The sequence below is a fragment of the Larus michahellis genome, chromosome 15 (genome assembly GCF_964199755.1).
Source record: "Larus michahellis chromosome 15, bLarMic1.1, whole genome shotgun sequence".
Classification (NCBI taxonomy): domain Eukaryota; kingdom Metazoa; phylum Chordata; class Aves; order Charadriiformes; family Laridae; genus Larus; species Larus michahellis.
In genome coordinates this window covers 5,316,411-5,328,909 of record NC_133910.1, presented here as the reverse complement: position 1 = coordinate 5,328,909, position 12,499 = coordinate 5,316,411, and the positions used below count along the sequence as shown (strand labels likewise).

Here is a 12,499-nt window from a genome sequence, read left to right as displayed (position 1 = left end):
TGGCATAAACAAGGTTTGCAGATGCCTCTGTTGAGCCAAGTCCTGCACCTCCGAGTGCAGTATCCACAGCTGAGCGCTCCCCTGCCTGCTTTTCCCTGCTCGTGCGGATAATGCTCAATTGATACAGCAAACGCCGACCTTACGGCAACTGCAAGCAGATCCCAATGCCCCTGCAGTATTAAAAAAATAATAATTGCAAATAATGAAGATCTTTCTCTTTGCATGTATGTCCACATAGATGATTATATACGTGTACAAAGAGAAAGCAAGGTCATTAATAAGCTGGATGCTAACATCTATAAAGTTTGCTGAAAGTTTTCTCATGTAAGCCTAGCAGCAGAGATGAGGCAAGACACAGGTAAAGCCGTTTTGCCCGCTTCAGTGTGCGTAGGATTTTTTAGTAGGTTTGTCTTTTCATCTGCCCCAGTGCAGTGAGTTACACACTTTTTAAAATTTACAACTACTGCACGGTTCAAGGCCATGTTCTCGGTTGCTGATGACCTTGCCAGACTCTTAAGTGCTGGGGTTTCAGTTTCCATGCTGGGTGTCTGCCTTGGGCTGATTTGTAATTTTTTTCTATGCATGCGTGTTTGATTTCAGCTAAAAGTGACCATTTCCAAGAGGGCGATTAGGTGAAAATATATTGCTTTGCCCACGTGGTACAAGTTGGGGAACTCTTTATTTCCCTGTCATTCGGAACTGCTATTTTCTTCTTGCTTTGAAGCAAGGGCGTGAAATTTAGAAGGGCTCCAGGAGTCAGGTTTTGCCTTTTGCTGCCCAAGGAGCATTTGCCTGGCGACATTTGTGCTGGGAGCTTAAGGAAACTCTCAGCTGTGTGTGATCAGCCGGGGTTTGGTCTGTCTCCCCAGTCCTGCTGAAGCATCGCTCCCGCTCCCAGCAGCGGGAAGGAGCAGCGCATCAGGGCACTGCTGTTTATCGATGGCCCTTCTTTTCCTTCTTGCGTGCAATGAAAACTTTACACATTGAGCACCTTCTAGGAGGTGTTTCTGTTTCCTCCTGTGGTTTAACGGTGTTGGTCAGAGGACTTGCACGGTCACTGGTAGCTGCAGCCTGGCTGGAGCCTTTGGCAGCGCTAGGGTGGGAAAGGAGCTTCCCAGGGTCAAGGAGATGTGTTTGAAAGGCCAAGCACCTTTGGAAGGGCTTTGTTGAATGGGTTTGTCATAGCCAATCATGGCCGATGTGGCTGTGGGTGGGAGGTTTCACAGAGCAAGGGCTGCTTGCTGGAACAGAGGCAATGCTGGAGTCTTCTCTCCACTGGTCCCAGTCAGCTGGTGAGATTAACCTAGTCCAAGTAAGTTTATAGCATCATTGCTGTTACAGCTCCATTGTTCATAAGTCACAATGCTCACACCATGAGTTCAAGAGATGTGAAGAAACAGAGAGCTGTGACCCTGGTGGTGACTTCTCTGGATGCCCATGTCTCTCTTCTGCTTCACTTGTGCTCTGCAGCAGTGTGGACACCAGAGTGGTCCCTCCATTATCATGTCCAGATGAAGCTGGAGTAGATTCTCCACTGTAGGACTGTGGAAGAAACCTCCACCAATGTCAGTAGTTGGCCAGACCCAACAGCAAAGAGCTTTTATCCATTCTGGGGCTTTCCGCAGGCAAAACGCCTCCGACACCTCAAGGGTGGGATGCTGTTGAGCGCATGTGATGGGAGAGAAGGGAGACGCAGCGGCGATGTTTGGTTTGCCTGTAGATAACATCCTACAGCCAAAGGAGAGGAGAGCCGCGTGTCACCCCAGCGAGAGTGCCAAGCTGTGGTGGCCTTCCTCCCCCAGTGTCAACATATCCCTGCCTGCCATCATTCCGTGGCATGGGCAACATATGTCTTACTGCCCAGCATAGCCCTGGAGTCCACCAAGAGGCATGGGCTGAGAGAGCGAGACCCCAGGTTTGCATATTCTGCAAACCTCCATGTACCCTGGCTGGGCTGCAGGAAGATGAGCCGGGCAGCTAACCCTGAGAGGCACCGGGAGGAGCGGGGATATCCTGCTTCCCACTGCCAGCACTGGCCTGGGGAGCAGCTCTGAGACCTGGAAGATTCGGTGCACCCAGGAGCAGCTTTGGTGGCGATGCATGTGTGCATGGCCAGAGCCACAGGGCATCCATTGCCAGCAGCGGGGAGGAGAGGGGCAGGCAGGTTCATCAGTGTGGTCCCTCCTATTTGTGGTCTGTTCCTTTCCCCCAAAAAAATCCGAAACAAACACAAAGCTGCTCCCACAGAGCAGCTCGGGCAGCTGCAGAAGTGCTTAGAGGGTAGCATGGCGAGGGGATGCAGGGAAGGGGGGCAGGAGAGATCAGTCTCGCTCCTAGTGGGAAATGGACTCAAACCCCTGTTGTTTGTATTTAAGGAGACAAATGGACGTGGAGCCTGGATTTTTAGAAGACCCTTAGGACCTTGATTTAATTCGAAAACTGAGTTAATCTCAGCATTTGCTTGCAGCCACAGCCTCCTCGCAGCACACGGGACCCAGCCCGCGGTGTGGAGGCCTCCTGGGGAACACGTCCCTGCGCTGCCGGCCCCATCGGCCTCAGCAGGAGCCCAGCACCTGGCTGGGACCCTGACAGGGCTCTTGGTGAGAGCTGTTTCGCTGCCTGTGCATGGGCCACAGTGTGCTTGTGCCTGCAGAGCCCCTCTGGGTCACCCACTGGGACGGCAGCTCTCGAGGTTGGAGCAAAATTCCCCATCGCTCCTTCCCACCCCTTGCCTGCGAACGCGCAGTGGCCCCAAGGAGCTGTCTCTTGCTGAGCATGGCCACCATAGACCACTTCAGTGTCCCCAGGCTGGCAGGACGAGGGGAGTCGCAGGCAGCAAGCGTGCCCAGCTCATGTCCCAGAGTCCAGTGACCACCCGAGCCCGGCCAGACCAGCAGCAGCATTATCATGGACCAGAGGGCAAGCAGGGGCAAAGAGAGGGGAAAGCACCTCTTTCATCCAGCCCATCCTTCATCCTTCAAACTACTTAATCTCAGCTCGCTCCAAGGGTGCCCTGATGACAATGGAGCATGTATTCTTCCTCTCTCTGGAGCAGGCTAGCTGCCCGCACCGACAATGGCAAAGTGGTGGTTTCAGAGGGAGCTGCACAAACTGGTGTCGCTTTTCCTCCTGGGTCCAGCTGATCTCCGTGCCCTTGGTGCTCGCTTGCTCTGATGGCTATATTTCAGCAGAAGCGCAAAGCCCAGCTGGTTTTGATGTCTTCTCTTGGTGGTCTCAGGGTCAAGGTTGTCTCACGTTTGCTGTTTGTAAGTCAAGGTATGATGGAGCCATGCCCCGGCTGTGTACTTGGAGTCCTTCTGTGCATTTATGCCAACCCCGAATTCCCAGGATGGATGGTCTAAAGGGCCCACAATGGGGTGAAATGCGTCCATCGTCCCTCCATTGCTGCCTGTCCCTCGGGGCAGTGGGGACCCCACCCTTGTTTGTGTGGACTGAGCTTGCTATTGCGGCTCTCCAGCCTCTGGGCAAGGAGCTGGAGTATCCAAGTGTATTGCCAGTGCTGTGACCCCCCTGCCCCCGACTTTGGCGTTGTCATTGCCCTCAAAGGGTAGGGCAGATGCGAAAGAGCACACCTGAGAAATCCGGTACCCCAGGAGCTGTTGCCCCAAGACCCTGTGCTCCCACAGCAGGAGATTGCCTTGTCAGGCATCGTCTGGGCTCTGCCCCTGGCTTTGTAATCCCAGCTGTGCCTTGGAGAGGAGCCCTTGACTCCCTTGGGTAAACCCTGCCCCTGCGTCCATCCCGGTTCAGCCCATAGGGAAGCAAATCTCCATAAGTGGAGACCAGAGCCGTGCCTGGAGGAGATCGGTCCTAGGCTTGAGCAGGGTTAGGAGAAACATATGCCTGAGGACGAGGGACAGAAGAATTCAGGCAGGGGCTGAAGAAGTCAAACTGGGACTCATTTCTCAGGGCAGAGTTTGGCCGTACCCCTTGTGTCCCATCCAGGAGGGATCTGGGCCCTTCCCATCGCCCTGGACCCCAGGGCTGAGTCTCCTGATGTCCTCTGCCCATCTGGGGCAGCAGGAGGAAGGTGAGGCTTTGCAGGATGCTATGGGGACAGGGCGAGAGGCGTCCCCAAGGCCGTGGGCTCACGTTGACCCCCATTCGGCACCGGCAGAGCTAACGGAGGACAACGATCCTCCCTGCACAGACGCGGCTTCCCCGAAGCAGCCCCTGAAGGCACGAAGAGCCGGTGCCAGGGATTTCTTTTTCCAACGCCACAGCTGAAAGGGAGCCAGGGCGAATGGGGACAGTGTTTGTATTGTTGAGGTGAGCGTTTTTGTTTTGGTCTGGGGTGTGGAGTTGGTTTTTTTTATTTGTTTTTGCTTGTTTTAGTATCAGCTAATTGGCCCTTCTCCTCCTCCTCTCGCATTGGAGCATCCTGCTGCAGCTCCAGCCCACATCCGACTCGCGTTTCCCGGGGAAGAATAGCCGCATTGTAACCGCCCCGATCCCGCTATAATGGGGAGCTTTGTAGCCGAGGTGTGAAAGCGGAGCCGTCTCCCCAGGACGGGACTCTCGCTGCAGCGCAAAGCCTTTTATTTCCCCTGCTGCCAGGTTTTACAGTGTCCTCTGCTGCTCCCTCGGATCCCATAAATAACAGAAATCAGGATGCTGCCCACCCTGGGTCCCTTCCAGCACCCTGACCTTTCCGGTAAACCGCTGATGTGCCTTCCCAGGATGAAGTGCTGGTGATCCCACTCCCTGGGGACAGGCAGCCGGAGGCAGGGAGGGTGTGAGCAGCACAAGATGAGATCACCTGCCAACAGCAGTAGGGAAACTTCATCCTCCTTTGCTGTGAACCTGGAGCAGACTTTCAGACGCGAACTGCATGATCCTGGAAAGAGTCTCTGGCCTGGGAAATCCTTAGTTTTTCTCCTCTTTTTTTTTCTTTTTTTTTTTTCTTTTTTTCTTCCCACTCCTCCCAGAGATGTCTAGACCAAGAAGCAGCGTTTATCTCCTGTGAACAGCACTGAGCATTGCTGTAAGGGCATGGAAAGCTTTTCCTCCGGCCACCGTATCATCGTGGTGGCATCCCATTCAGGCTGTGGAATCCCTGCCTGAGCCTGCATCCCATAGTCTTCTTTCCCTTGATGAACAGTCAATATTGCTATTGCCATCTACGGACTGCTGGGAGCACGGCAGCACTCGGGAGCTCCGGTTAGTGGCCCGGTTGGGTCAGGCACTGTATAGGGTGGCATCGCTGGGTGACTGGATTTGCTGGTGAGCAGAACAGGGCTGCACCTCGCCAGGCAGCCCTCTGCCTCCTCCGGTGTCACCCGCCTGCGCTCAGGGGAAGGTGGTGGTGGTGGTGCTGGCACCATCTCCATCCTGCAAATGGGAAGGGAAGGAATGTCTCCGTTGGCTGCCGTGTCCCTGGACATGGGGCTGAACCTGTCCACTGGCATGACCCAGCCCGCTTCCACTCTTCTCTTCATTCTACATTTAGAAAAAGAAACACAAACAAGCAAACAGACCAGGGAAATTAGTGCAAAGCCCAAAATGTACCAAATTGCCAGCTTTTAGGTCCTCTCTGGTTTCTCCAGCATATCTATGTCCAGCCTCCCTGCTCATTTATGGGTATTTTTTCATTTCCCTGTGTTTCCTTTTTAATTTTTCCAGAAACTGAGGTGTGCATACCATCCACAAAGAAACCCAGACCCAAAGAAACAATCGAGCCAGATTTTGATATCCCTGTCAGCCATGGAGAAGACCAGATGTTCAAACAGAGATAAGCACCCAACACATGCCCTTTCCAGTACCCCATCTGGAAACACCAGGCCCTGTGGTGCGTGCTGAGTCCTGCAAACGCTGATCTGAAAGGTTCCTTCATGTCGTATAATTTACCTCTCCAGGGATGTTACCAGAAAACCCACGGTCAGAAATAACTTAATGCTTCTCCCTCCATCAGCCAGGTCTAACAGAGGACAAAGGAAATGTTCTTCTATATTCTGTTGCAGAGCGTCTAAGCTATAAAACGGGGCCAAATGGCCTCCCCCTGAGCACAAATAACAACAGGAGAAAGATCCATATGCAATCGAGTGTAGGATGAATGTGCTTAGCTGATCATTCGTTTCCCTAATATTTTTTTTATGAATAGGCTTAACTTATGGTAAGATGGGACTTTATGGTCCTGTAAGTCTTGCTCATGTCAAAACAAATGAACTAGCCATCCTATGGGGGAACTATCAATCCAATATATGTGTGTGTATGGGTGTGGGGAGTCAGACCTATTATACCTTTAAGAGCAAATTAGATGCTGTTCCTATGATTCATAATGCTATATATCTAATGGCATGACTCGTCATCTAGAAAATAAACGTTTCGAGCCAGTTTCTCATCTCATAAATTTCCCCTCTGGCACTGAAGGACATAAACTAAATGGGCTGACTCACAGGGAAACAATACAATTTGGATACTTTTAAATGAAAGATAAAATTGCCTTAGGGCACGGAGGGGCGTTGAGATCCCGGGGAGCGGTTGGTGAGCGCAGGACGGTGCATCGGGGGCCGCTCTGCCATCCCCAGCAGGCAGGGCTGCTCCTGGGAGGCCCTTCACGCTTCCTGAGCCTCTTGGGTTTTCCCAGCTTGGTGTCACCACCATGGTGAAGCGCCTGATGCAGAGATGGATGGTTGTGTTGGAGATGGTCTTCTTGTTGTATGTGCTTTCTCCTGGCAAGGAGGAGAGTGTTTGCTGCACATTTCTGAGCATGGCAGTAGGGAAGGACAGACATGGAGGTGCCCACTCCAAGGCAGGAGGGGAAGGTTGTCCTTGGCCACTGCAGACCAGGGAGGTCCCCATGCGTTCCCATCTGCAGCTCTCCTGAAGGCTGCAGCTGTCCATGGGACATTTCTCGGCACCTTTGCTGCATCCTTTGACCATTGCTCTTGGTCTTCCTGAGCCGTTGGGCTCCTGGTTTAGGTGGCAGCTGCCTTTCTCCTGGGTTTGTGTGAGCATTCCCATCCCTCCTGAGCTATGTGTTCAGAAGGAGAAAAGGAAGGAGAGGTTTTCATGTGGTTGCCACCTGTGGAGGAGCCCATGCCTGCAGCGTGCCTTTGGGGCTGGGCTGGTTAAAGCTATTGCCTTTGCAAGGGAAGGCGGCTTCCACTGCTCATCTCCACCAGGGCCTGAGAACAGCCTCTGCCACCGCAGCCAGAGCCCGGACCAGGCTGGGGGAGGTGAGGGAAGGAAGCGTGGGCTCTGTGCAACCTGCACTGAAAGCTGTACCTGGCTTCAGGGCTGGGAGGACCACAGACTCCTCAAAGCTCATGGAGACCCTCCGTTTGTCCTCAAGTTTTTGCGGAGCAAGTGTGTGTCCCCAGGGAGCAGGCTGGTGTCCCCACAGGGGGTATAGAACCTCCTAAAGTGTTGGTGAACATCTTTGTGCCGGGAGCTTCATCCCGCCTTCCTGCACGATCTTACCTGTTTCCCCCCGTCAAGTTTGCTTTTGCCACTTCCTCACCCTTCAACGCGCGCTCCCTGGTGCCGATGGGAAAATCCTGGGAACCACTGGCTAGAAATCCTGCTGGAAAGGCGAGTCCTGACTGCCCGGCCATCCCAATGTCAGCCGGCTGCTGGAAATGGGATGGAGGCAGCAGCCAGCTCCGGGGGCCAGCCGTGCGCCGAGTAACCCGGTTAGCGCGCGTAGGTGTGCTTGCCTTAATGAGTGCAATTGAAGGACGCATCGATTAGCTAACCTCGTTTGTGTGAAGGTTGACACAAGGCAGATGACGGCTGGGTACCTGCAGGATCTAATTAAAATGCGCGTGAGGCTGGGCAGGCAGAGCAGAGGGGATTGCTCATCCAGCCTTGCGCTTACCATCGGAAAAAAGAAAATGGAAGGAAGGAGTTGACTGTTGGATTTGGCTAAAGGGCATGGATGGGGTGGGCAGGATTCCTTCCGTGGGTTGGGGGTGTACAGGGAGGCACTGGGTTAGGGACCAGGGAGGGAGCGTGTGGAGTGACAGGGGTCGGGGCTGGGGACAGGGTGACAGCGGAACGGTGCCATCGGTGTGACGGTACAGCTCTTCCAGGGGTCACCCGACATCTGTCTTTGCCCACAGTGCATGTCTGTGCACACACACACCCACGACATACGTATTTATCCTGCTTCGTGGGGAGGGCACACGCTTCCCCGTCCACCTACGTGCATCCCTTTCTGTTTCCGTCCTGCACAGACCCACTGCTCCCTACGGAATGGTATCTGCACCCATTTATCCGTGTGTCAGATAAACTCCTCTCTGTCTTTGCTGCTCCCCAATTACTTTGAGATGTCCTTTCCAGCCCAGTGCTTCAATTACATTCTAAAGAAGAAAATAAAATAACGTCACATTTTCTCTCTTTCACATGTTTTTTCCTTCCTTTTTTTCCTTTTTTTTTTTTTTTTTTTCCCCTCCTGCTCTGGAACAGTCCCATTTTGTAAATGCCTGGAAGCAGAAAATGTTTCAGAGGCGAGAGCCTCGAGGCGCCTCGTTAAAGGTGCTGGGGGTGTTTGGGGAGAGCAACAAAACCCTGGACAATGGGAGCCCTGACGTCAGGCTCTATTTATACCTCCTCTTTTCAGAAACCTCCCCGGGATGGCGCTTTTCCTAGAGTTTTCTACTAAATGCTGCAGCCGCTGGAGCCGTCCCTGTCCTCCTCAAAGGGCACGGTTTTATCTTTAAGGCGTAACCTGGCGGCGCGGGCGGTATCGCCGGGGCCAGGCATCCGCAGGCGGCTGAGAATGGGCGGAATCGAGCTGCGGCGAGCTGGGCTGCGCGGAGGCTGGCAGCAAGGCTGCTCTGCACGGATGAGGACCCGCGAAGGCATTTCGGCCCCGAAATGTGCCTTTTAAAAGGTCAAAAAGCATTACAAAGAGGTTTGTTTTAGTGGACGAAGTTTCGGTGTTATGATTATTCTAGCAAGGCATTGTCGCTTCCCGGGGCCGGGTTGAGCGTTGGCCGCGTGTGTGTGCAGGGGGAGATGCTTCTTCCAAGCTGGAGGTTTAATTAGCCACGACAGGCAAAGGTAGAAGGAGAAACCACGATGAAACCTGAACTACAGCAGGGTACGGAGCGAGGGATGCCCCGTCCTGCAGTGTGGGGACCGACACCAAGCATCCCGGAGCTGCGGGATGAGCGCGGGGAAGACACCACCAAAGACCTGGAAGGCTTTGGGAATTCAATCAAACCGGTTCAGGCTCAGACCCTGGCAGATGGACAGCTGTTATTCTAGGGATCCGTTGGCATCGTTAGGAGCAGTTTCAGGCTGGGGACAGCCTGCAGAGGGGACACTGCCCGGCTGGGGAACACCCTGCAAATATTTTACAGGAATTTATTTTTTTTTTCTTCCAGATACTGCTGTTTTGCTTGTGAGCATTCCTTATGCAAGTGAACAAAGCAGCAGTTTGCTTGCAGGAGGGCAGCTCGTATAAATAACAGACCTACGAGAAGGTTGGAAGTGGTCTGTGTTGTTGGGGGCATAGGAATTACTTTATTCTTAGTGGGGGCAGAAACAGGTATGGGATGGGCGCATGGAAGGGTTTCTCTGTGCGCAGCTGCAGTATAAAGGTACCCTACGTGTGATCTCCAGTGTCACAAACAGGCTGCGGTTTGTGTTTCTTCAGGCAGCTCAGTCCTCCAGCGCAGGAGATCCCCTCTGTAGGCGCCATCGTGCAGATAATCCCCGTCCCCACGCTAAAAGCGGCACCCAGGGATGAGCCAGCATCCCTCGATCTGCGGGAGCTAAAGCAGAGGGAGGTGAAGGGCCATGCCCAGGGCCATGCAGAGCGTCCGTGGCAGAGCTGGGGAGGATCTCCTTGTACTTCCCGATCCACAAGCTCTGTGCACACCCACCCCTGACGCTCAGTGCCGCGCGGCCGAGCCACTGGCTGGATCTCCCCGAGTCTTTAGCACACGTGTTCACGCTTTTTGTTCTCACGTCAGGCTTTCAAGGGAGCCCTGATGAGCTCATACTGGTGCTCGGGGAAAGGCGATGTTATCGAAGACTGGTGCAGGTGTGACCTCAACGCCTTCGATGAGAACGGACTCCCGAACTGCAGTCCTCTCCCTCCGCCTGTGTACGTATCGGTGCGAGCCCCTCCCGCGGGTCACAGCCCCCCGCCACCAGCCCCTTTCCCACAGGCTCGGCCCACGGGCACCTCCTTCCTCTCGCCGGTGAGCCCCGGGGCCGCCGTCCAGTGCTCCTTACTGCGTGACTGATGCCTTTAGGATATCCTGGCTCCGGCTGTGGCCCTGGAAGGTTTCCTTATAGATTTTCATCACCTGATTAGCAGGGCTCGTAGAATGGGATTTCAAATGCTGAAAGAAATGGAATTACAGTGCAATTCATTGTGGCTTGTCAGAGCAAGAGCAAATCGGGAGCAAACTGATGGAAAATTAGCTGAGAAAGCAGGAAGACTGGCTCCAGCAATCCACAAGGAGCAGAACACCTTCTCAGTGAGCCAATATCCTCAGGGGGGATTCATTTCCCATCCCGAGTTCGACAAACAGCCTCGTATGTTTGGAGCCGGACTCTCTGTAGCCCTGGACTTTTGTGTTGTCGTTTACCCCGACGCAAAGAGCAGAGGACGCCTTAATGCTATCACGGCCAGGAGGACAGGGCTGCTCTGCCTTCATCCCTACTGACGTGGCCCCTGCTCCGGGCAGGAGCTCCTGCACAGCTGCCCTGCTTTGGCTTCTGCTCACACCCATCAGAGGCTTTGCTCATTTGCAGCTGGGTAAATTCACAGCCACACCTGCCCCTTCTCTCCCTCCCTCGCCTTCGCTCGCTGGCAGCACAGAGCAGACCCTCCCCTCCTCGAGGCTCAGCCCTGCTGGGTTGCATAAAGGTTAAACTGGATCCTCCTCTTCTCTTTTGCTCCTGGGCAGCTGGTCTCCAGTTCCCCACAGGGCTGCTGAAGTTCGGTAGTTCTCCCAGGAGATGAAGGTTCCTTTAGATGGGATATTTGGGGTTGCAGTTGCACAACCTAGGCTTTTACAGAGGAGCAGGGGGAGGTAAGGACACACGTTGCATAGGTTGCACCCAACTGAACTTCAACTGGAAGTTCTTCTGTGCTCACCTACACGCTCTCCCCTGTGCCCCCTGTCTCGCGTACGAGTGTGAGCCCTGCCAGGGGCTGTGCTGCCTGTAGAGGTGGATTCCTCCCCAAAAAGGGAGCTGATGTCTTATGTGGTTCCTTTCCTGTCTCCTGCCTAGCCTGCGGCTCTCCCCCAACGTGGAGCCCTCCAGCACCGTGGTCTCTCTGGAGTGGCTGGATGTGCAGCCTGCCATTGGGACGAAGGTGTCTGACTACGTCCTGCAGCACAAGAAGGTGGATGAGTACACGGACACGGACCTCTACACAGGTGGGTGCGGCTGCGAGGGCGAGCTCCTCTTGGCGCGGGGGGATGCATCCTGCGCCCCACCGGGCTGGGACCCACTGCTTTTGTGGAGAATGGGGCATAGAGCCGAGGTGTTACATGAGATATCAAACCTGCTTCATTCAGGAGAGGTTTCTGAAGGTTTCTACAAACATAGCTATTTGAGGGGAAGGGGAAATACAAAAATGCAGCGTGGCAGAAGGAAATTATTTGCCCTTTTGGGGTAGGAAAGCTGTGAGTTGGAGTTTCTGACTGAAGCGACTGTTTGATCTGCTCAGTCTGAAATGCTACAGGATGGTGGGTGTGGGAGGAAGGTCAGCCCTCAGCAACACAAGGGCTTTACTGGTCCGTTCCAGTGAGTATTGCATTGTGTGCCAGCCTTTGAAAGAACTCTTTAAGTTGCCTCACACACCTATTGAAGTAACTTAAAGCCTGCAATGTTTAGAGGGATTACTTAACCAGCATGCAACATCTCCGGGGGAACCTGAAACTTCCCTGGGTTGGAGTTTTGTTCCCAGCTCAGGCTTGGACTGAGCGCTCCCTGCATTGCAAAGGCTTTGTCAGCAATTCAAGCCACGCTCCAGGAGCTGCTGGGCAAGGTGGAGGGGTGTGAAGGATGGGGTTTGATTTGGGTGAATCAGTGGTGTATTTCGGTATTAGATTTGAGACCTTGAGTGATGCTACTGCTGCAGGGAAAGCCAGGCAAAACCTCCTACTGCTCTTTGCTCGAGGATTTTGGATGTTGTTTGTTAAAAAAGCTCATGTGACACGTCAGGGATGGCCAGCGTTGTTGACCAAAACAGAGATTTACCTTTGAGCGAAGGGCTCCTTCCCCCAGACTCTGGCAGTACTGAATTTTAAACCTCCGGGTAAGGGAACATAGGAAAAGGGTTTCCACCCATCACTGGAGCAAGACTTTTCAACAGCTACGGCTTTGGGTCGTTAAGAACCTCATTTGTTTTAAGGTGGAGCCTGGTGAGCTTATGTGAGGCAAGGTGTCCGGGCTGCCTGAAAGGACGAGGGACCAGACTGAACATGGGGACGTGGCTGGCAATGGAGGGGGGAACCTTGCTGTGCTCCTGCAGTCTTGCAGGGGCTTCCTGGACATCCTGACAAGA

At 53.8% G+C, this 12,499-nt stretch overlaps 1 protein-coding gene across 6 annotated transcripts in view; it reads left to right on the top strand.

Moving 5' to 3' along the window:
• Window positions 1-12,499, top strand: part of ASTN2 (astrotactin 2) — a 377,208-nt gene that overhangs the window by 273,307 nt on the left and 91,402 nt on the right. For all 6 annotated transcript variants that reach the window (XM_074609111.1, XM_074609113.1, XM_074609112.1 and 3 more), the window contains 2 exons: window positions 9,945-10,078; window positions 11,218-11,366. In XM_074609111.1, coding sequence (XP_074465212.1) covers window positions 9,945-10,078; window positions 11,218-11,366 — 283 coding nt within the window. The remainder of the gene's footprint in view (window positions 1-9,944; window positions 10,079-11,217; window positions 11,367-12,499) is intronic.